This window comes from Apodemus sylvaticus, chromosome 5 (genome assembly GCF_947179515.1).
Source record: "Apodemus sylvaticus chromosome 5, mApoSyl1.1, whole genome shotgun sequence".
NCBI classification, from domain to species: Eukaryota; Metazoa; Chordata; class Mammalia; order Rodentia; family Muridae; genus Apodemus; species Apodemus sylvaticus.
In genome coordinates this window covers 110,728,773-110,753,051 of record NC_067476.1, presented here as the reverse complement: position 1 = coordinate 110,753,051, position 24,279 = coordinate 110,728,773, and the positions used below count along the sequence as shown (strand labels likewise).

At 44.2% G+C, this 24,279-nt stretch overlaps 1 protein-coding gene across 1 annotated transcript in view; it reads right to left on the bottom strand.

The window, feature by feature from the left end:
* The window catches only part of Acoxl (acyl-CoA oxidase like), a 275,238-nt gene that overhangs the window by 199,565 nt on the left and 51,394 nt on the right, over positions 1-24,279 (bottom strand). The window contains exon 9 of the mRNA XM_052183555.1: positions 21,571-21,605. Within this exon, the coding sequence (XP_052039515.1) occupies positions 21,571-21,605 (35 nt within the window). The remainder of the gene's footprint in view (positions 1-21,570; positions 21,606-24,279) is intronic.

Sequence of the window (24,279 nt, the reverse complement as noted above, 5' to 3'; positions counted from 1 at the left end):
CCTGGATGTGCAGACATCCATGAGGCAGTGTGTGCAGCCGGCTGGTAAATGCATGGAATGCTGGAAGATTCTATAGAGTGCAATGCAAAACAGCAATTAAAATGTCCCCAGATGTTCATTTTGATGACAAAATAGAAGGCTTCTGAAATAGATGACAAAGCTCACTGCAAGCGCACTCCATGCAGAAGGCACTCTAAATTTAGCTGGAGCATCAAGTTCATTTGCTGAAGGAAAGCTATGGGGCTGGCATCTTCAGTTCCCATGGCAATTCTTTCCAATAGACAGGTTTGCTCCTGTAACTATGAATTTCTTTTCGCTTGTACATTATTCATACATTTTAAATGGCACCTTCTGTCACGGTTTTCCCCCAGATACTAAAAACTTCCTCCAAGTTCCATTACAATTTGAATATGTAATTTCTTCCCCATAAGCAAACTGCAAAAGGAACTTAAGTTCAAATGAGATCATTGCTCTCCTGTCCTGCTCGTATAGCCAAGACTTGAGATAGTCACCAAGCCAGATACTGGGGTAGAAAGCTCTCATACAAGCTAGAGTCCGTGTGAACAACTTCCATCACTACTATCAAGATAAACACAGCCAAGTACATTAGGGGACTTTCACTGGAGCCCCATGAAGATCTTGGACCAGCTACTCTGTGGTACACTGACATTTTCTTGGAGACCATGAAAGGAGAGAAGGGAAGAGTTTGGTTCTTATCAGGATGCTGTGTGTAAGTAAATTTTGGATAAAGAAAGGAAGTGAAGATTTACAGAACACGAGTCCTGACCTCCTGTGTTACCACTCTGCTAAGTATGTTCATGGGAGTTACAGAAATCAATCCACAAAAGAGTCCTTTGACAAACATATGAGTGTTATAGTTAATTTTCTACTGCTGGGATAAGACACCATGACCAAGCAACTTATAATATAAAGTATTTAATTTGGGGCTCACAGTTGCAGAGTTGGAGTCCATGGCCATTGCAGTGGGGTCATGAGAGCAGACAGAGCTGTGGCTGAGAGCGCACATCTTGGTCCACAAGCACACACACAGAGAGAGCTATTTGGGAATGACTTTTAAAACCTCGAAGTCTGTCTCCACTGATACCCTTCCTCCAACAAGGACGCAGTCCTTCTCAAACAGTTCTCCAGCTGTTAGGGACCAAGCGTTCAAACATACGAGTCCATGGCGGTCGTTCTTATTTAAACCACCAGAATTAGTAAAGTTAAATTTTTAGAAGAAACTAAATGCCTAACTGGGCATGCTGGCTCATGCGCTGGTCTCAGTTTGGGGAGGCTGAGGTAGATGGACTGCTGTGAGTTCAAGGACATCTGGGCTGCATCATGAATTCTAAGCCAGCCTTGCCTCTAAAGAGAGAGTCTCAAACAAACAAAGAAAAGAACAATCATGCACATACACACACACACACACACACACACACACTCACTCACTCACGACTTGTTTCAGGTGCTGGAACATGACCCTCAACACATCCCATCCATCCCTAAATCCCTATACTGTGATGGTTTTGTGGTGACATGGGATACTCACCCCTGCCCATGCCCAGCAAGGGAGTTTGAGGGTAGGTAAGCTTTTCTGAAAATGAAATAAATGCTGATCACATTACAGACCTTAAAGCCCAGGTTTTGAAAGAGAGAAAACAGATGCATACAATCATTAAAAGTACATTAAATACTTATCAGCAAGTAACACATTTTGGGAATTGCTTAAGATATTTACTTATTCAAATTATTCAAATATTTGCCTCTCTAAATGAATGTTGGGAATTGTGTGTGACTGAGGAGAGATGAACAGAGGCCCTGTTGTCAGCATGGTCTGTGCTGTGGGAGGACAAGCAAAACTTAGACACTATCTTAAAAAAAAGAAAAGCTGGACTCCCTACCAAACCAGAAAGCCTTCTGCATTTAATAAATGAAGTCTTTGGGGTGGACAGGAGAAATAGCCTCTGCTGAATGGGTGGTGTTCAGTGGCTTTGTGTTGCAGGTCTGCCCTGGGAGGTGAGCACAAGTCTGGGTCCAGAACTGGGGTGTTGGTTGCTATTCATGGAAACATGAGAACCCAGTGGAAGAATGCAGATGTGCTGAAGGCCGGAGCCCTGCCATGCTCAGCACGGACAGGTCCCTCACACTGTGTTAAAAGAAGCCAATGTCCACCTTCACAATAGAGCGGTCTGAAAATTCAGACAACACTTGAAATTAAAGTTTCCCTTTCATACCTAAGTTCACCCACCCAGGATCATCTCAGTGGACCTCTCTGTCTTCCAATGTTTTATCAGAACAACTTGTAGCATCAACTTTAGTATAGGTGATAATCTTCCAAAAAAAGAGAGGAGGTCTTGATTGCATCTGTTCTCTGTACTGGCCCAAATGGTGCATAATTTCCATAGGAGCATAGGAAAAGAAATTCTGTGTGTTTATGAGAAGTGCCAACCTTGTAGTTTCTTTACTACACCAACTATAAATAAGATCATCATGTATAGATCATTCTACGAACAACCTAGAAAATGGGTACATAGACTCCAACAGGAGCCTGGCATGACACTAGCAACCCCAGAAACTGCTGGTCAGGGATCAGTTGAGAAATCAAGGGTAGTTTGTGTTCGGTGAAGAGAAGACCAGCTACCTACAGGACCTGGCTCTGCTCATGGGGCGTGGAGTCTCAGAAAGAAGTTTCCTTCACAGCTAGTCCCAGCTTCAGTGTGTCTGATGTCATACTTTGGTGAGGGCAGGGACAGAAAGGACCATATCCACCCTGGCTATGCATGACAAGGAAGGAGACACCCTCTGCAGAGAGGCATCAAACCCACTTATTCTTCCTTCCCCTCTCTTGCCCACTGGGTACTCACTGTGTTCTGTGATGGAGGGAACATTTGGCACCATATATGGTGGTTACTGATGTCAAGTAGAAAACAAGGGGGCTGAGACCTCTGGGTTATAGGAAGCTTGTGGGGACCAGGAGGGACTGTGTCAGAAGCAGGTGGGTTCTGACACTCAGTGTCCTTCCCATGCTGAATGGCCCCATTGCAGATCTCAGAAAAGGGAGGGAGGAAGGTGGGAGGGAGGGAGGAGCAGAGGAGAAAGAGGTAGGGAGAGAGAGAGGAGAGATCTAAAGAGCACAAGCCCCCTCTCACAAATCCTGTGGAGGTGCCGTCTATGCCTGAGCCATCTGTCATCACAATATTCACAAAAACTCCCCAAGTTTCATGCATTGACATTTCTTTGAGGGTCACACAGAATGGTTCAGATGCCCTGACAGGAAGACAATGCACAACAAGGTCAAGAGGGTGAGAAAATCCTGCTGAATAAACACATGAATGGCTCAGAGATCGAGATGTGCTCAGATCCACTAACTGGAAATCCTTCTGAGTTGCTCAGACATTACGTAGTGACAATAAGGTGCAAACGCTGGATTAGTGACATCAGAGATGAGGGAGCTTCTGCTCTCTTCACAAAGAAGGCGTTTAAGTGTGTTTTGAAATTCCCATCAAGTATTCAGTGTGAACTGAAAAGTTTACCATTTACTAATGTAGCCAGGGTTAGATTTCTGAGAGTCTCTGTTCCAGGTCAAGGAACAGAATGCATGTGAGGAAAAAGAGGGAGTTTTGAACAAGTACAGTCGTGAAAATAGCCACAGGGAATCTTCCCTTCTGTCCCTTCCAGAACTCAGCTAACCACACTGGTGCCTTAAACTTCTGCCCCAACGGGCAAGGACACATAGGTTTCCCACTAGTGTGGGGTCTTTTCGTGAAGATCAATTTTTAAGTCACTCTTGCTAAACCATATCAGTCAAGGTATTTTTTCCTTACTTTTGCACAGGGAGGGAGTTTCTTGGACAGCCTTTCTGCCATGATCCATCACAGGGTATAAATGCATACTGATGCCCTTCTCCAGGTGGCCAGGGAGGAAACTAGGGACAGTGAGCCAGGTCACTGTCAAGGCGAGATCAGAGCTGTCACTCTGAAAAGGCCCAGGTGACTAAGGTAATACAAGGATGTCTCAGCTTCTGAATGCAGATGAGGTTGCCAGGGACCAGGGACCTTTCTCAAGATCTACCTCTGCAGCATGCAGAGTTCAGGTATAACCACACACACGGAACATGTGAATGTGCAAACACACACAGACATACACACACACACAAAGAGAGAGAGAGAATCAAAGAATCAGAGAATGAAGTGTGAAACTGATACTATCATAACAGAGAGACAGCCCCCAATCCCAGTGACAATTCACTTCAGACATTCAGGAAAAATAAGGAAGAAATCCTTTAATAACAGAGCACATGTCCAGTTTTGTCTAGTTCCCCAAAAGAAAGAAGCCCACACAGAAATTGTTCTAGGTCTGGCGCTATAACATCTAGCGCCATGTCCTTTGGTATGAAAAAGGCCATAATGTCAGCTGTGGGACTGGGGTGTTTCTTTGCATTATGGGAATTGGCTTACTTGGTGGCAATTAGGAATCAAACATTAGCTAAAACACCTCCCCAACAACCTAAACTTTATGTTAAAGGCACACATTTTTCCGTAGTTTTTAAACAAGTCTGGTCGGTATGCTACTGATCCTCGAGTACTCCTTTAGTATAATTTTATTTTGGGCGTCCTACTATTTCCTAATGGAGATCAGTTGACTCTTTACAACATTGGCTCCTTGTTTCCACTTCCTCCTAAATTCCTGTAAGGAAACAAATGGGAAATAAAAGAAAGATGATGGGCGGGGCCAGTGGAAGGGGACTGCCTGAGTGCAGGGCAGCATCTGTGTGACTGGGGAGAGGGAGGAAACAACCTCCTAAGGATTCATCCATCGCTGCCTTCTCTCCTGCCTGTAGTGAAAGCCTGGGGAACCTGGGGATGATCAGAAACCATAGAAGCCACTCCTAGATTTCACATGAGCCTGATGAACCCCTTAACCTTGGGTGCCCCTGGAATGCCAATTCCAAATAAGACCTCCTACCTGCCACCCCACCCTCCTGATTGCACAGCATCCTAAAAGAAGATCCCAGCTGAGAAGGATCCTAGCTGGCTTTGCATGGCTAGGGCAGCTCCAGCAGGCAACAGCAGCTGTGCGCCCCGCCTTCTCCCTGGGTGCCAGGTGGGTTTTCCTCTTCTCCATCCTCCCGGTGTGATCCAGGCCCAATAAGTCTCCCTTTCATTGTGTCCTGACAAATAAATGGTGTGCTTTCTTTTTAATGGCCTGCACTTTCCTCCAGCACCCCAGCTGTGCATGTCAAACAAAATGTATTGGGGTCAGACGGATTCTCACACCACACCGAACTGCACACTGTGCAAACAAGGAGAACTTCACTACACTGTATGTGCTTGGGAACGCTACAGTAAGGAACTGGTGTAATTACTGCAATAGCTACCCGGACTGGGCACAGACTATAGCGCTCTCTCTCTCTCTCTCTCTCTCTCTCTCTCTCTCTCTCTCTCTCTGTCTCTCTCTCTGTCTCTCAATCTTCAAATATAGTAATGCAAAGTGTCCCTGTATCTAAAGTCCTATGCAAATATAAACATCTTACAAAGCGCACACAGATAAAATCAGCCCAGGTTGAAATACCCTGAGCAGGGAGCTCTGTGCTGTGTGACCTTTAGAAACAAGACAGAGCACATGTAGAGAAAAGGATTTTTTTTTAATGTTATAAACAAAGGTGCAACCCCACAGAGAGTGTGTGAACTCTCTTCAAAGAAGGGCTTGCTTTAAACCTGGAGGGAAATAAGAAGGCAAGCTTCCTGTTTCAGGGAGAGGAAGAGGAAACTCTCAAATGTGTTACAGGGCAGGTGGCCTCAGGAAACTAAGAAAAGGGTGCGTGGAAATACACTCTGACTGCCACTGTGGCATTTTAAAGAAACAACATTTGTGTTTTGTTCCATAACTAAATGAAAATCAGTCAACGCTTTGGGGAAAGTCCGCTTGTTTGAAGCAGGGCCACAGTGACTTGCTGCCTCTGGCTTTTGCTCTGCAGGCAAACAGCTCACCCTGCAGCCTGCTGGAGCAAAGACCCACACAGCTGAGGACAGATGTGGCTACAAGGCCTCGGGAAACCGCCACAGGCTCACACACCTGCAGGTGACATCACCGCTCTATCTTACCCCAGAAATCTATTAGCATGCAGAAACAGGTGTCACCAAACCCAACCCCACTCTTAGAAAGCGCTCCCTCACTAGCTCCCTCCCTTCCTCACCTCAGCAGCCAGAGAGTGTAACCTGAGGCTGAACCTGCACTTGCCTGCCCCCCCTTGTCCCCCAACTCAAACTTCCTAGGACAGCTGCTTCCAGGTGTACAAAAGGCTCCAGATGCAGCCACAACAACAGCAGGGAGAAGTCCTTTCCCTGAGTATTGTTTTTCCCTCTGAGAAACGTTGTCACTTGATTCATTTTGTTTTATTCTTGTTTTTCTGTGGTCTAGCCGGAACTGGCCTCAAATTCAAGGTCTTCCTGCCTCAATTTCCCGGAAGTGAGCCACTCTACCTGGTTAGCATTTTGTCTTTTCTCTAGCAAAAAAAAATAGTCAATGTCTATCAGTCCTTCCTGATCTCTAGCCCATGAAGCAGCCTTTTCCCTTGAAACAACAGCTCCAAGGTATGAGGGAGGACTTCCGCACATTAGATCATTAAACATCCACGTGTGTCTGGGGTTTTTTAATACTCCCGCAGACAGAGGGGTGACTAGTGAAGACTCAACCCTGTTAAGAGTGTGAGAACTGCAAGAACCGGGGAAGAAAGTGGAACTCTGCTGTCACTTTCTCTCATGGTTGAGATTGTCTTTAATAAAAATAGTTTTAAAATATGTAGTAACATTTCCAGTTATTTTGCCTCACTCCTCTTCCGTTCGTCCTTTGTAACAGAACCCTCGTTTTTTGTTTTGTTTGTTTGTGTTTGTGTTTTTGTTTTTCTAATCTGCTCTGCTCTGTGGGTCTGCTGTGCTTCACCAATGCAGCCATAGATATTCGAGTCCTCACCAGTTACAGCCTTAGAAATGACCGCATGGCTTCATCTGACAATCTGAAATGAGAAGAAGTCTCCTGAAGGGTTTCTGGAAAAGAAACATAGAGGAAGGCACGGGTCCTCCCTGGCTGCTAAGTCCCATTACATATGCATGTGACAGCAAGAAGCCCAGCAGCCATGGTGTGACCACAAGGGAGTCAGTCAAGACAAAACTGACAGCCGGAGGGCTGCAGAGAAGAAAGATCAAAGCTACCCTGGTCCTTGAGGATGTCACTGAGCCACAAAATAACCACCCCGAAACTGCTCCACTTCAGGAATCATTAAGTGAGAAAACAGTACAGTTGCTGTTTACAGCACAGAGCTGGGGTTTCTCTTTACTCGCAGTTAAGTACATAATGCCTGGGGAAAAGCAGTTGGGGGAGAGATGGAAGAAACAATGAAAGAAGACTGAACTCCAGCCACATCATGAGTCTGAGCAAGGACATAGCTGTTGTGATCGTGCGTGAGACCTAGATTTCCATTGCATGCCCCTGGAGGGCCCCATGGCAGTCTTTTATGTCATAGCCTATGCTGTGGCTTTTATTTCTTTATGAAGATCCATCCCTACATTTTCTCATATGAAATAGCTCTTTGATTTTCCTGAGAACATCTTCTCAGATGGATCTCATACCCACTACTATCCCAAGGTGCATAGAGATTCCTAGCATTATTGGAAGACGATGGTCTTCATTAAGTGCCCACATGGCCTTGGACAGGTCCCTTAGCCTCTGAGAACAGATTGCCTGGCTGCCAAGGCAAAATTAATTATACCCCTTAGGGCTGTGGCAGTTACAGGGACAGGATTTAAGCAACTGCTTGTTACTTAAGAGCCAGTCTCTGACGCCGTGGGCCACATAACTGAAGGTGACGCCTGCAAAAATATGGTGGCAGTGAAATATTTCTTCACGCTCCATCAAACAGCAACGCAGAGTGAAATGATAAACGCATGGGTGGGGTTCCTGGTAGTGCCCATCCGAGCTACGCTGAGGAACACAGCCGCGGTTCTCAACACCCCGTGCAGACACCCAAGACACCTCCGTTTGAGACCATTGTGTGCTTTTCCTTGCAGTGTTTTTTTGTTTTTATCTTTTAACCGCACACACAAGTTTTTGCTCTTGTAGAAACATGATGGCTTGATTATAGAAAACAAAGTTTTTTTTAAAAAAAAAAAAACATTTTCTTACCATCATTCCTCCCTATGTAAGTACCAAATTAGCAAATCTTTAGATTATTTTGAGTTGAAACTTGATTCTGAAAAACTGCTGTTTGAGTTGCTGACTTGAATTTTATTTTGAAAATAAGATGCACTTTTGCTTGGAATTAGGATGAGATTTGCAATTGTTACAATGATTAATGATACTCATAGGGAGGCTTGCTGGGTGTGTGTGTGTGTGTGTGTGTGTGTGTGTGTGTGTGTGTGTGTTTTGCCAATTTGACACAAACTAGGATATTCTGGGAAAAGGGAACTTCAATTTCGATTAGCTATGGGCAAACATGTAGAGCATTTTCTTGATTAATGATTGACATGGGAGAGCCCTGACCGCTGTGGGCAATGCCAGTCCTGGGCAAGTAGCCCTGGATTATACAAGAAAGCAGGATGAGAGTAAACCAGTAAGCAGTACTCCCCCATAGCCCTGATTCCCCTCTGATGGAGTGTGACCTGTGAGTTATAAGATGAAACAAATCTTCATTCCTGAATTGCTTTTGGTCATGGTCTTTATCACAGCTATAGAAAGCAAGTCAGGTCGAGGGAGAAGCACCTGTTCCCTGCCAGGGAATATGGGGTTGATCATGAGCCAAGTCTTCTGAATCCATGAGCAAAAATAACCATTCCCCCTCTTATGTGGCTTATGCTAAGTGTTCTGTCACCCAGGGCAGGAGGAAGGCTGCTGCAGTCAGCTTCTGTATCACTGCCAGTCAACCACAGGTAGGTTCAGAGTGATCTACCATGTTGAAGAAATAACCATTCTAGCCCACCCACTGGTATAATTAATTGAAAGTTAATTTAACCTTTATATGTAAACAATAGAAATTCAACAATAAAACGTTTCATTGACCATTGGAGACTATTTTACTAATACAAAAGCCAACGCAGCTCATGAGTCACTGAATAACAGACCTGGTTCGATCTGTGTTAGTTGAGCACATGGTACTTTCCAAGTCCTAAAGATGGAGGAAGAATGTTCACTGTGCTGGCCTCTTGGGGCTCTCTGACTAGAGTGGGTTTCCACTTGGGCTCTGTTCATGTTTCGTGTCAGACAACTCCCTGTTTGAACAGTCTGTTCCATAGTTGTATATTATTGAGTAATAATACACCCCTAGCCTCTACCCATTAAACATGTAAAGTAACCTCTCTGACCTTTGGTTAGCCAAAATAATATCAACAAACATCCCCTGGGATCAAAATCATTTTGGTTAAAAGGAAATCATCTAGAAGGAACATCCACAAATAATCATGCTACAGCTGGAGAGCTAGCTCAGGCAGTTTAATGCTTGCTACACAGCCATGAGGACCTGACCTTGGAGCCCCGGCACCTACGTTAAAAGCCAGGCAGCAGGAGGATCTCTGGGCCTTGGTCACCAGTTATTCTCTCCACATGAGTGAGCTACAAGGTCAGTGAGAGACCTGGTCTCAAAAAAATAAGATGGAAGACAACTAACATCAACCTCTGGCCTCTATATGTACAGGTAAGTATGTACCTGTATACATGTGTATGTACACACATACACACAGACATATACACATGAACACATATAGCACATATGAAAAGTAGATGGATAGATAGATAGACAGACAGACAGACAGGCAGACAGGTAGGTAGATAGATAGATAGGTAGGTAGATAGATAGATAGATAGATAGATAGATGATAGATAGATAGATAGATAGATAGATAGATAGATAGATCTGCCTCTAAGAGGTGAAGCACACTGACCCAGTATCTGTCAACCATTTTGCGAATGTGGAGAAAGCCACATTTGATCCCTAGGTGGAACCTGCAGATGCTGGCATGGAGTGCACAGACGGGGCTCCTTCCACCCCCTCAGACACCCTCTTATCCTCCAGCCCCACTGTGGACTCTAAGGACAGAGATGAGCTTGATATCAGAGGCAGGTGCTGGTATAAACAGGCATACCACCATAGGAAAGTGCAGGGAGTTTAAATTTCTACAGCTGCTTCTCTGCATGACATTTGAGGCTCTATCAACCTCAACAGGAAGCAAAGGCTATGTGATAAGATACCTCAGGAACGAAGAGAAAGAGCAGCCTCAGCACCGCTCCTTCCCACTGGCTCTACAGCTGACGGTTTCAGTACTACCCCTTCTAAGAGATTCCCAGCATCCCTGCAGACCAACCTTCGTGTGATCCGAAGGTGATTTTCAGTATTTTAAGGAACATGAGAGACCAAAATATGACTCATATGAAAAAAAAAGGCACGCAGATGACTAGGAGGTAAATGTAAAACTTTCTATGGCAGAGCCTTCAAATTGTGATACCAGTCTAACCTTGCAATAGAATCTGAGAAAATCTAGAAGCAGAACTAGGCTTGCAGGTAAGGCCATGGTATACCAGATGACTAGACAGTCCCCACTACCCACAGTCTGGCTAGAACCTAGAGCACAAACAATCTTGCTAAACTGCCTCTTCCATCAACTGCAGGCTCTGTCATTCCATCCTGGGCCAGAGCCATGGTGCACCGATCACAGGAACAAAAACAACGCAGCAGCAGGTTCTTCCCAAGTTGTACTCTTCACGGATCAGCACAATGGAGCTGGCCCTGGCAGAACTGCAGAAATATTGCCCAGCTTGGTGAAGTACTGAGCATGCTCAGTAGAGTACCAAGTATGCTGTTGGGCTTTACCCAAGCTCTTTTCTCTCTCTGCCCTCTACCAGGTGCCCCATGTACTGCCCTCTGCCCAGCACTCAATGGCAGTCAACCAGTGCAAACTGGAATGACACCTGCCACTTTCACCAGAGCAGAGCACGGAGCTGCTTTCTCACTGGTGAGAGTTGCAAACAGCTGCGCCCCATTCCTCAGTCTCCAGGGAGAGGTCAGCCACGGGTGAGTTTTCCAGACGGATGGGATGAGCTGAGCCTCCTGGAATGTGACCTCAGGCACCTGCACACACTCCGAGAAGGAAAGTTACGCCAAGCCCAGCACACTGGCCCAGCACCCCCAAGGGCTCAGGAGACCCCAAGACTCTCTCGCCTGGCAGCAGCCTGATGGGTAAAGGATAAGGGTCAAATCCAATTACCTCAGGCTGAACTGCCCCCGTGAGGGGGCCCCGCTCAAGCTCTGTTCCATCTGGAATGTCCACAGCTGACAAAAGACCTGACTGCACCTGTGTTTATGTGGCAAGTCATAGAGAGTCGAGAGGGCTGAGCTAGGTGCAACTGCACATCCATTTTACCACTTGAAAGTGATAAAAATGAACCAAAAGCCTCACCCCGGCACGGAAAACACACCACAGTTCCAAAGGAAGGACCCCCTGGGCCCACACACAGCAAGCAGCCTTGGAAGGCAGACAGACCCGGAAACACCACCTTCTAGAAAGAGCCCCAGCAAAAAGCCTTGCGAGGCTTCCCTCTAACTCACGTCCACTAACCACGACCTCATTACAGTAAAACTCCTTTAAAACAAAGTGTGGCCATTAGGATTTAAAACACCTCTCCCTCCACCCCCAAACTCCTCAGCTCTGTTTCTAGTCAAGCCTTCCCAGGACGCCGCTGATGTGTAGCTGGACTTCCTCAGGGCGTGCAACTGGAGTCACGAGGTGCGTGTACCCTACGCCTGCATCTTTTCACTCATGGCAGTGCCTTCTGGTTCGAAGTATTTCATTACACGGCTGTGCTAGCCTTCATCCATCTCCCAGGGTGTGGGAGATTGTTTTCAGTTTGAGGCTGTTATACATAGAAGTGCTGTAAACAACAGCGCACAAGTCTGGTTTCATCTCTCTTGTGTAAATATCCAGAAGTAGAATCACTAAATTGTTGAGGATATAGCATTACCAGAAGCTATCAAAATCCTTTCCCAAGTGGCTTCACTATTTTGCCTTCTCCCTGTGATGGGAACATCCGTGTCTCATCGGCTGGCTTGTGTGGGTTGGAGGATATTGAGCCTTTTAAGTGATTCTAGTATACATTCAGTATATTTTCATTTCCTTAATAATTGATGGTGTCAAACATCTCTTCGCTGTACAGATTTGTGTGCGTATGTTAAGCTGGGCTCCTTTATGTTTTTGCCAAGGGGACCGTAACAGTTTTCTATATATTCTTGATGCAAGTCTCTTGTCAGATGTTCACTGGAAAAATATTTTTCCCCTAGTTTGTGGATGTCCTTTCATCTTTTGGCCCTGCTTCTCAAGCAGCACTTGTATTTAATTAATAAAATCCACTTTCCCTACCTTTTCCTATATGTCTTTTCTATCTGAAGAAAGATGTGCCCTGCACAGGATCATAAAGATTTTTCTCTTCATTCTTTTCTGTGTGTGTAGCGTTAGGGTTTACATTTAGGGGTGATACACAGTAAGGAAAGATCCGCTGATCTTGTTACTGTAACATCACAGTCAGTCTTGAATAAGCTCTTGTTTGTTTGTTTTTAACATTGCTTGCTTAATGTTGGTTATCCAGTTGATTGGGTTAAGAAGGAGATTAATAAAGCATAGTCTGTGGCAATTTTCAAAAGGAATTAACCTAGAGTAAGTCAGTGCTCAAATGCAGAGATCATCACATAGGCAAGAAGCCCATATGAGAACAAGAAGGAAAAGAGAGCCTGTGGATTCAGACATTCCCCTCACCCTGAGCTACTCTAAGTTGTAGAACTTGGCTCCACCATGTCCCTTGGCCAAGATGAACTGAAACTATGAGCCAAAACAAATCTCTCCTTCCTTTAAATTGTTTCTGTCAGACATCAGGCCACAGTGTCAAAAGTCTGATTAATATTGTTAATTCAAGATCTTTTGTCTTTACAAAAGAGTTTGGTAATTGGCTTTTCAATTTCTACATAAAAGATAATTAGGATTTTAGTTTGAGTTAAGTTGAATTTTGATCAATTTGATCTGAGCACTGTGATGATTAATCTGAACTGTCAACTTGATGGTATTTAGAATCACTTAGGAGACTCATCTTTGGTCATGTCTGTGAGGGCATTTCCAAAGGCTACCCTGAAGGCGGTAGGCCTACCCTTAAGGTGGGCAGCACCTTCCAACAGGTAGCCAAGACACGGGATTACAAGGAAAGTCAGAGTGTATGTGGTGTGTGTGGGGGGGGGGTAGTGGTGGTGTGTGCAAGCATGCACTGTCAATCTTTCTCCTTTTCCAAAATGACAGCGTGTCTATCACCACTCCTTTGACTACTCTGACATCAGACTCCAGCAAGTCTATTCATGTTATACTCTATCAAAGCATTGGTTATATACTTCATATGTAAAAAAAAGCCTTCGATAAGGCTAAGTTCTAAAGTAATGGGCTAATTTGTCTGGCAGTGAAATTTCAAGGCAGCAGTGTTTAGAAGTTGCATAGTTACTGCTCGCTGTTTTAGTCACATTTACAGTGAAGAAGAGCAGAAAATGTAAAAATGTGTTGTTTGGTGAAGAAAGGCAAATGAGCAAATTGGACCTTGTGAAGAGGTAGGTGAGTGTAGAACAAGCAGCTGAGATTGTTAGGGGCTTAGCACCAAACAAACCTACTTAGGCTTAGAAATAAACATACTTGGCAAACATATGGATTGCATAGGGTAGAAAATATAGCAGAAGATGTATCTACCCTGAAGAGTGCTTGTCACTCTCTAGACATAGCCCCAGACCTGTGCTGAGTCCTGCAATGAAATACCAACAACATAACCCACTGCTCTCATACTTGGCACAAGTCAGTAGGAAAGGTGATCTGAGGACAAGAGCCCAACCATCAGAGGTTTCAGTTTGAATCCATGTAGATTCTCAAAAGGAGAGAGCTTAAGCTAAGAAGGCCCTTGAAAGGGCTCTTGGCAAATAACCAACTAGAGAAGGTTTTTTTTTTAAGAGTCAGCTATCAAAATGTACAGAAGGCACTGCAGAAGGGAAGGATAAGCCCATGGAAGGGCTGAGGGGGCAGGTCCTGTCATGGATGCAGGTGGTACCATCCAACATAGGTGGCTGGGGTTTGGGATTGGATAAAACTGGGGAGAAGAAAAGGCTATCTGGATGTCACTATTCTCCTTTCTCTGCCTAATACCACAGCCTCCATGTCTCCCTTTCCCATCATTCCTTCCTGTAATTATTGCACCCTCAAACAGTGAGCCAAAGTAAATCTTTTAGTTGCATCATTTAAGTATTTTTATCATAGTGATGAGAAATATAATATAATTATCATAGTCTTTTGAAAATGAGGGAAAGGTCAATTATTCAGGGAGTGATTATAAAGCAAAATCTAAGTTTTCTCAGACCCAACAACACAGCACAGCAGTCCATGGTCTTATCTCTTAGCTCTCCCAAGGGCCAATGGAGGAGGAGATAGTATAGGCTAGGTCCAATGTGGAGTGACAGAAGTATAGTCTGTCCTTCCTATCTCATGCTAAAGACAGAAAGTAGAAATAGAGTTAGAAGCCATCTTGAGAAGCATCATGAGACCTAACTGAAAGGAGAACAGGTTCTTGACCAATCTTCAGAAAGACTATAGCATCCCAAGGGGCTAAAGTAAAGAAAGAGGTCACCAATGAAAAGGAGAGGAGGGAAGCTAATTTATTAAAGAGTCAAAGGATGAGGGTCCAGGAGGCTCCAGGGGAGACAGATCCAGAATTCCAGGCTAAGGATCAGGCTGTCATACACCTGGCCTGGAATCCCACAGAGGCTTCTGAGTAGAGTATGTATCAGATCCGTGTTTGAGGAAGATCCCCTTGTTGGTAAGCAAAGAACCCTTGGAGACAACCCTGTGAGTATGGTGATGTCGTGCAATGAGCAGGTTTAAGGTTGAGTGAAAAAGTCCCTTTTAAAGAAGGCTACTAACCAGAGAGGAGATGAGGGATTGCGTAGGGTAGAAAATATAGCAGAAGATGTATCTACCCTGAAGAGTGCTTGTCACTCTCTAGACATAGCCCCAGACCTGTGCTGAGTCCTGCAATGAAATACCAACAACATAACCCACTGCTCTCAAAACACTAAGTAAAAACACATGATTTGGACACTCCATGAAAATCTGCAGTCTACCCCTTGAGAATAATATTTTGTAGGAAGGTTATAAAAAATGCAACCTTCTAAAGATAGCTTGACTTGTAAGATTCTACTATCAGAGTTGAATAATTCTTGGCAACTCTTGTGTATAAATCTGGTCAGAGTCTTACTGTGAAGTTTGAGAAAGAGACAGATAAAGCAGCTGGCCAGAGATCTGGTGACAGAAACAACTATTCTTGAAAATGGAAAATAGAGCAGAAAGTCACTTTATTTTATTTTTACAAAATTTGGAGAATGATGTTCTTCCTAAGCTGACCCCACAAGATCAAAACCAGCTCCAAATGGGAGTCACTAGGTATTTGCCAGCACTCGAAATAAAAACCCAATGGCCCCAATGACCCTGTTTCTTGTCTTTTCTTTACTTTCATATTTTAAAAGATGACAATTGCATTACTTACTTGATGTCACCTGTCCATTCCATAAGCTTTCTGATTCATCTGCCAACTTTAGACTCTAATTCTAATCCAAGTCACAACACAAGGGTGCATGACCCCTTTAGTTTTTGCCAACCCATTCAAAACAACAGCAAGAACACTGTCTTGGAGTGGCTGTTAAGTCACAGATCTGCATGTTCATCTAAGGGTGGCCATACTGGGCACAGACATTCCTTACCTCTCTGGGAGTGATTATATGTGGAGCCTCCAGTTTGCTTTCCCCTTTGCTGCTCCACAGCCCTGTGTCTTAGTTTGGGTTACTATTGCTATGAAGAAACACCATAACCAAAGACAAATTGGAGAGCAAAGGACTTAATTGGTTTGTACTTTCACAATCACAGTCATCATTGAAGGAAGTTAGGATGGGAATCCAAACAGGGTGGTAACCTAGAGGCAGGAGCTGATAAGGGGCCATGGAGGGGTGCTGCTTGCTGGGTTATTCAACATGACTTGCTCAGGCCTGTCTTCTTATAAAAACATAGGACCAGCAGCCCAGGGATGGCACTACCTACAATAGGCTGGACTCTCCTGCACTAATTACAAATTAAGAAAATGCCATAGATCTGGCATTTTCTTCATTGAGGTCCCATCTTCTTCAATGACTTCAGCCTGTGTCAAGTTGACATAGAACTATCCAGCACACCTTGAGAGATACCAAGTCCTTTGGAGGAATTGTCACCTATAATCCCAAAGTCTTGATGATGCACTAGCCTCCATGGACAGCTAAGATGACCTTTCTCAAGGTCTATGGAGAGCAAGGATAAGTCAGTTATGGAGAATAATCATTGTTCAGTTTTATCTAAAACTCACGTCCCTGTGGACTTTCCTGTAACCATATTAGATGGAAAATGTGCTTCTTTTCCTATCTGTTTAAGAAAGAAACACAACAAAACAAACCAACAAAATCATTCTATTGCAGGCTTCTTCCCTGCCCTTATCTTCTGCTTTAGAAATATGAGTTCAGTGACTCATGCAAAAATGCCACACTACTGGCTCCTGTGGTTACTCCAGTGTCAGAGGGTGAGAGCTAAAGGTGAAGAGCCATTTCTAAGCCTGTTTCCTCTTGATGGCCGCCTCAGGGTATCCACCATGAGGGGAGCGTGCTTCTTCAGGCTGTGACACTGGATCAGAAAGGAGGAGTGTGATTCTTTTAACCTTACAGAGAAAGAACAAAACGAAACACCCACACACTGGGGAAATTGTTTCCCACTGCGTGGGTGGCAGGGCCCCAAGAGCTGTTATCTGCAAAGGGCACTTCTTGGGGTTACCCAGTCGTCACACTGGCGTGGATTCCACCCAAAACCTCAAGCTAAACAATGGGAAATGAACATCAAAGAGACAATTTTCCACTCTGAAAAAAAATGACTTGACTTTATAAAAATAAATTAAGGCATCATGATAATAAATGGTCTGTGGGCAAGACCTGCTGTCAAATGTCCATCAGCCACAACAGGTATTCTCCTTGCTCTTTGCACATTTATGCTGTCTGAACACAACTGGGTCATCCTCCAGTTCCCTACCTCAGCACAAACCCTATACAGCATCTCATATTAAAATAGGCAGCCCTGTGTCATACAAGCAAACCTAGAATGATGGATGTATAGGAATGGGAGATACCTTGGAGCAGAAGTGAAAGTGGGTGAAGTGTGTGTGTGTGTGTGTGTGTGTGTGTGTGTGTGTGTGTGTGTGTTGTATAGACACACATGAGTGTACATGTGAATGTCTGTGTGATTTGGGGGATGTCTTTAATCCCGACATTGTCCTCTTTTTAATGGGAGAGAATTGTCAGCTAAAGCACCACTGTATGCTTTGGGGCCTCAAGTGCCTTCGTTACCACACAGGGTCTCCTCTTGTTCTGGAAGAGCTCTGTCCCCACCTCTGTCCACAGCAACCTGAGGAGTGCTGCCTGCTCAGCACGTTATAAGGCTTTACTGACCCCCTCATCTGTTCAGTCCGTTACTCTATAGAGAAGCCATCCCGCCCCTTCAGCCACTTGGGAACCATTTGCCTTCTCCAGATCCTTTCCCCCATCTCCATCCACTATGTGTCAGTCTGGTTTTTGTGTTCTCGTTGTGCTTGCCCTGGACTTTCTGCTAGAATATTTATAAAAGTTTGGTGATAAGACCTGAAGGTCCAGCCGGGCGGTGGTGGCACACACCTGTAATCCCAGCACTCTGGGAGGCAGAGGCAGGCAGATCTCTGAGTTCGAGGCCAGCCTGGTCTACAGAGTGAGTTCCAGGACAGCCAGGGCTACACAGAGAAACCCTGTCTCAGAAAAAAAAAACAAATCCAAAAAACAAACAAACAAACAAAAAAACAAAAACAAAAACAAAAAAAATGAAGAAAGAAAGACCTGAAGGTCCCAAACTGCTCGCCAACATCTCCCCATCCACACAAAGAAGACCAAGAAACCCAGTATCTGGGTTCTGCTGAAACTGACAGCAAAATGGAAATCCTCTCTCAGTCACAACTGTGGTTTTCTGGAACCAGAACTTCGAGGACTTGATATGACTCCATTTCAAGTAGCAATGAGAAGGAAACCATATGAACACTCCTCAAAACAGTTAAATCCAGACTTGCCACAAGATTCAGAAATCTACTTTCAGATATAAGCCCAAGAGAAGGGAAAGCACTGTATTTTCAACAGCAGTATCCATTGTAAGTAAAGGTGGATGCAGCCCATGAGTCGGTCAATTGATGGATAAATGAATAGACAGACACAATGGAACACTGGTCTTAATGAAGAAGGAAACCCTGGCACAATGCTACATCCAAGGATGTCCAGACATAATGCTCAGTAAAATAAGATTGACATAAAAGGATAAATACAATCTGATTCCACCAGTACAAGGTACCCAGAGGAGTTAAATTCATGGCTGCCATAGATGTGAAGGGGAAGAAATGGGAGAGGGTTTTACTATTTAATGGGAATACAGTTGCAGCCTGATAGAATGAAAAGGTTCTAAAGATGGATAGAAGTGTTGAGTACAATCTCGTGGTCCTGTGATCTTCTGACTCCTGTACAGGTGATGCCAAATGCTCCATCAGCCTTTTGTGGCTGCTGGCTTGTGTGGTCACCTATCCATCTCAGATCCTTAGATCCAAGGTAAGGAAAGAGTCAACAGCCTTGAAAACTGAGCGATTCTCAGCAGAGGTCATTCTTCCTCAGACTCTATTCCTTTAGTATGATGTCTCCAGCTTGCTTACAATTAGTTTGTTGCTTCATTGGTTGGTTTTTGCTGCATTTGCATAACTTGACAGAACTCTAATGCCTTGGAGCCAACACAGAATACAGAATATGTTCCTAACAGTTGATGGGCTTCCTCCCTGGATTCTAAGACTCTGAGGAGCTCCAAGTGGGATCAAGATTGGGTTCAAGATGGGACCACTAACTCTGTAGAGGCAACTGGAAGCAGCTAGAACTCATATTTCACCTTCAACCCTACACCAAGTCTGCCTCTCTTCCAAATCAAGGCAAAACCAATAATGTAAAGAACATGCATTCTAGGGAAGCCATGTGATCCGCCTATGAGTGTCTCCTGAGCTAGTGAGGCTTCTCTCCTGCTTTCTCAACTTTAAAGGAATAGGATGGTCTAGGAGTCACTTTCTTTAAGTTCTTCCCGTTGGAGATGGACTGTAACCTAGATCTGCAGCCAAAAACAAATCCTTTCTCCCTTAAGTTGTTTTTGTCAGGATATCACAGCAACAAAAATGAAACTAGAATACCATCTTTGTCTGTGTCAGTCTCTCTGTCTCTTTCTCCATCTCTGTCTGTCTCTCTTCTCTCTCTCTCTCTCTCTCTCTCTCTCTCTCTCTCTCTCTCTCTCACACACACACACACACACACACACACACACCTCATTCTGTAACAATAAAAATTTAGAACATTCTTTTTTTTTCTTTTCAAGACAGCGTTCCTCTTTAGATACTTAGCTGTCCTGTACCTCACTCTGTAGACAGATCGGTTTCTGACTCACAGAGGGCTGCCTGCTGCTGCCTCCTGAGTACTGCAATTCCGTTCCTCAATATTCCCCACCCCGTACTGGATACAATCCACCCAGCATCCCATTGACTTTGGGCCTAAAGTTCAATGTGGTGCTTGCTGCATGTCTTAAGAGCACAGTGGGGATGCATCAACCTCGCTAAGCTGCTGAGGGAACAGCATGCTTCTTCAATGTTTCTGTGTGTGCACACACCACGAACACACCAACCATTCAGACATTAGACTCAGAAACACACAGACAAAAGATAGGGTTTGGGACACATTGCTCCAGAACACAGAATCTTGGAGAAAAAAAATCACAGAAAAGAAGATCACCAAAACAGATCAAAAGACTCCCATTTGAGCCCTCCACATTCCCAAAGTAGCATACTAATATCTGAGGACACCACAGCTCAGCAAGAAGCTGTAAGGGGCTGCATTTGAGTTTATTCCTTATAGTTCAGTGGCTCTCAAACTTTCTAATGCTGTACCCTTTAATACAGTTGCTCATGTGGTGGCGACCCCAACCATAAAATTATTTCAATGCCACTTTGATAACTGTAACCTTGCTACTGTTATGTATAACGTAAATATCTGATATTCAGGATGTCTGATACACAACTTCTAATGGGGTCGCAATCCACACGTTGAGAAACACGGTTCTAGCTCAGACCCTCCCCCGCCCCGCCCATGTCTAAGCCTACCTCTTCACTTTAGCTCTTCCTTCTCTTATGAAAGCTCCTGCCCGTGTAAAACATTAAATGAACGTGTGTATTATGCTCTCACTTTCTCCCCTTTATTAAGGGACCTCAGCCATGAGCCTACGTTACAGACAAGGGAAAGATATTTCTTTACCCCTGTATGAGCAAGAAGCTGTCTGGAGCAGCCTTCTTCCACCAGCTCCAAAAATGTCTCCTCAAACACTTCTCTTCTCACTCATGAATCCCAAGAAGTTCAAGGCCACTCCTGCCTTCTTCCTGTTCATAGCTGTTCTGCTTCTCAGAAGCTGTCAGAATCTCACACTTAGATCAAAACTGTACACACAATTTATAACAAGTACTTTGGGGAATGCAAATTTGTTCTGCCATCCAATATTCCTTTGGGATGTTTGTGAAGAGCTGGCCAGATAAAGTTAGGCAGCAAGTGGTTGATCCAAGGGTGGTGCTTTGGGGAAGCTTCGAGCAAAGCAGACATGAGAGCAGGAAGGCCCTGCTCATCAACCCTTCACTTTAATTCATTCAACATGATATGCCTTGATGCACACAAATAGGAAAGATGATTCTGGAAATAAACATTCATAGAACAAAATTGCCACAATGGTACTAGAAAATGATGGGAGTTTTCCTATTAATAAGACGCAACTTCTTCCAGGGAGGAAATCATGAAGCAAGACAAAAATGGGTGATTCATCTCCTCCAAATGCAGGAGGAGAGGCTGGTGGGCTAGGAAAGGGATCTACAAACAGTCTTGGCCTGGCCTCACATATAAGAATCCCTAACCCAGACTCACTAGATGAGCCACGCAGAAATCACATCTGCACCCCTAATATAGAGCCTCTCGAGTTTGTGTCCTACACAAAATGTTGCCAGCCACAGTGGTACGTGCCTGCGATCTTAGCATTTTGAAAGCCAAAGCAGGAAGATCATAACTCAAAAAGGCAAGAACTGAGTACTGTGGTATGCTCCTGTGATCCCAGCCTTAGGGAGGCTGAGGCAGGACTGCAAGGTTGAGGCCAGCCTGCAACACACAAGCAAAAACTAAAAAACATTCTGCCATCGCCATGTTTCCCTCCAAACAGCAGTTTCAACTGTGCCAACCACATCATGGAAAAGCAGCCATCACAAAAGAAAACAAAACAAAACACAAACCTCAGAATTCTTCAGGACCTAAGAAAACCAAAATCTCTAAACCACAAAACACATTTCTTTTTAAAAAAGATTTTAAAACTTTACCTGTGGCTATAGCGGATGGCTATCGTCAGTCCAAGCTGCAATTAAGAACAGAGAGGAAAATACAAATTAAATAATATAAAGAACAAGCTGACTTTGCAAGAAAATTAATTCAGTGTGGTCAATTATTTTTAAATATTTCCTAATGTAATGAGCTGGAGAGAGAGCTCAGTGGTTACAAGGGCTGGATTCTCTTGCAGAATTTCCAGGACTAACATGGTAGCACACAACCACCTGTAACTCTAGTTCTGGGACATTTGGTGTCCTTCTCAGCCTTCTATGGACAGTAGGTACATACACAAGGCACATACACACATAAGCAGGAAATCATTCATACACATAAAATAATAAAAATAAAACTTAAAACATTTTCTAATGGAACTTGTTTAATAAAACTTTTAATGATAGGTGTTTGACTTTAACTTTGTTTTTAAAAGACCATCATATTTTGAAAGGTCCTTTAAAAGGCCAAGAACATTTCATTGTGGATTGGACAGGCTGCATCCCTAGTTGGGAGCAACTTGTAGGGTAGGACTCCTGGAACAGCAGCGGAAGGATGGGGAGTCAGCATACTGCTGATGCCAAGGTTTGTGTTAGGACAGCCAAGCCTAAGGTGGCTCCTCTCACCACCTCTTACACGGGAGCATCACATGAATGCAGACCACCAAGAGATTGGACACCTGACTCAGGGCTTTCCTGAGGATTCCCTTAGCCTTTATAGGAATCCCATCAGCTCAAGGCCAGTCAAGACCCATTCCATAGGCAGTAGAGAAATAAGGCCTAAAATTCAAAGGTAACATCAAGAGATGTTAAGTGTGACACCAGGGTATTCCAGCAATGGGAAGTGGAGATGCAACTGTGACTTCCTCTTTATTTTCGGAAGTATCAATGAGAACCTCTCAAATATACATGGTCAAAATCCTAAGCCATGACCTTTGGTCAGTCCATACAAGATGATTAGTGGTTAAGACAGTCAGGCTAGTGAACATCTTCATGTTATAGAAGCTCTTTATAGTTTCCTCTTTATAAGATGAGCAAAATCATTGTTCCCTTGCAAGAATAATAGAAGGATGAAGTAGGTGTTCTATATTTGTGTTTATAGCTGGGCAGATATGTATGCCTGCTCTCTGACAAATACAGAAAACAATCAATATTAACTACAGTCCTAATAGTATATGTAATACCCATCTGTGAAAATGTTAGTGCATCCCAAAACTTAATTTGCAGTTTATTTTTAGAACTTTGGAAGCATTTCATTACAGAACAGGAAATAATCACTGTCCAGAGAACCTGTGTAAGCCTCCTGCACCCACTAATGCCAGGCCATGGCATTACCAACTTTAGAAGCTCACGGCAACTAAGAACCTAAGTGCCACCTGGAATATTGCTTCTACACGGAAGCCTCAGCTGCACCTTAGGATCCCATACATCCTCCATCCCTGTTTCCTTGATGCCCCCAGAAGATGTGGGTGGAGGGTGGCAGATGTCATGCCGCCATGTTCAGTGGCACCATAGAAAGAACGGAGAACCCAGAAGGGAAAGGGGAGCTCTGTAAAATGAACTAACTGAGAGAAGAAAGCCCAGTTGCTCTCCAGCTGGCCATGACGCAGAATCCCCTGGATAGTGTTGGAACAGCAAGGCTCCAGAAGAATTCAGCTCTGAGTTACCACTGCAGTCACCCAAAATACAGACCCAGTCGTGGCAAGACATCAGAATCTGGGAAGCAGACATAAGTCTACTTACTTAATTAATTAATTAAGCAGGAGCTAAGAAGATGGCTCAGTTGATAAGGTGCTTCCCTTGCAAGCAGAACTTGAGTTCAATACCCCATTCAAAACCTCACTAATAAAACTGGATATGGGAGTAGGCATTTGTAATGCCAGCTTCAGAGAGGAGCAGGCAGGTAGTCCTGGGACTCAGTGGTCAGCTAACTTAGTGTACTTGGTGAGTCCCAAGTCAGAGAAAGATCCCATCTAATACACAAATCAAACAGGCGGACAGGACCTGTCCTCTGACCTCCATACACATCATCAACAAATGTGCACACACACACACACACACACACACACACACACACACACGAACATGTATAGACTCAGAAAGCAGACAAATGTACATGCATAAAATATTAAAAGTCAAGTTGCTCTTATATTACTTTTAACTGAATTCGTTTCATTATCTATCTCCGCTAAACTTAGTAGTATATTTTCTCTGAGGCCTCGGGGACCACTCAGAACACGAGGAACGGGGAGGAAATGACTGGGAGAGAATGAAAAGCAGCAACTGCAGCCAAGGCCAGGATGAGCAACTTACAGACTCCACACGCTGGGTCACGTCACATTTCCTGCGGTTAAAGACTTCTGGCTTACAGTTCAGCTAATTATAAGATAATTTTACTGACTGAATATTTTGATAAGCTTTGGAGTAAAGTTTAATTGGTGGCTTTTCCACAGTTGAAAGATAAGCTCTTGCTGGGAGCAGAGAGGAAACAGGGTGAGGGGGACAAGATGGAAAAGAAAGCAGAAAGCTATTCCGTGGCAGCTGTGCTGGTGAGAGACGCCGGGAGGAACGACTACAGAGGAAGACCAGTCAGGGATCGTTCTTGCCCCAGCTCCAGAGTCACTTGTGTCTTCTTGTCATTTTTAGGAACAATTTTGTTTAAAAGGAAATTCTGAGTCCTAAAGATGCCAGCACACAGAGCTGGGACACACC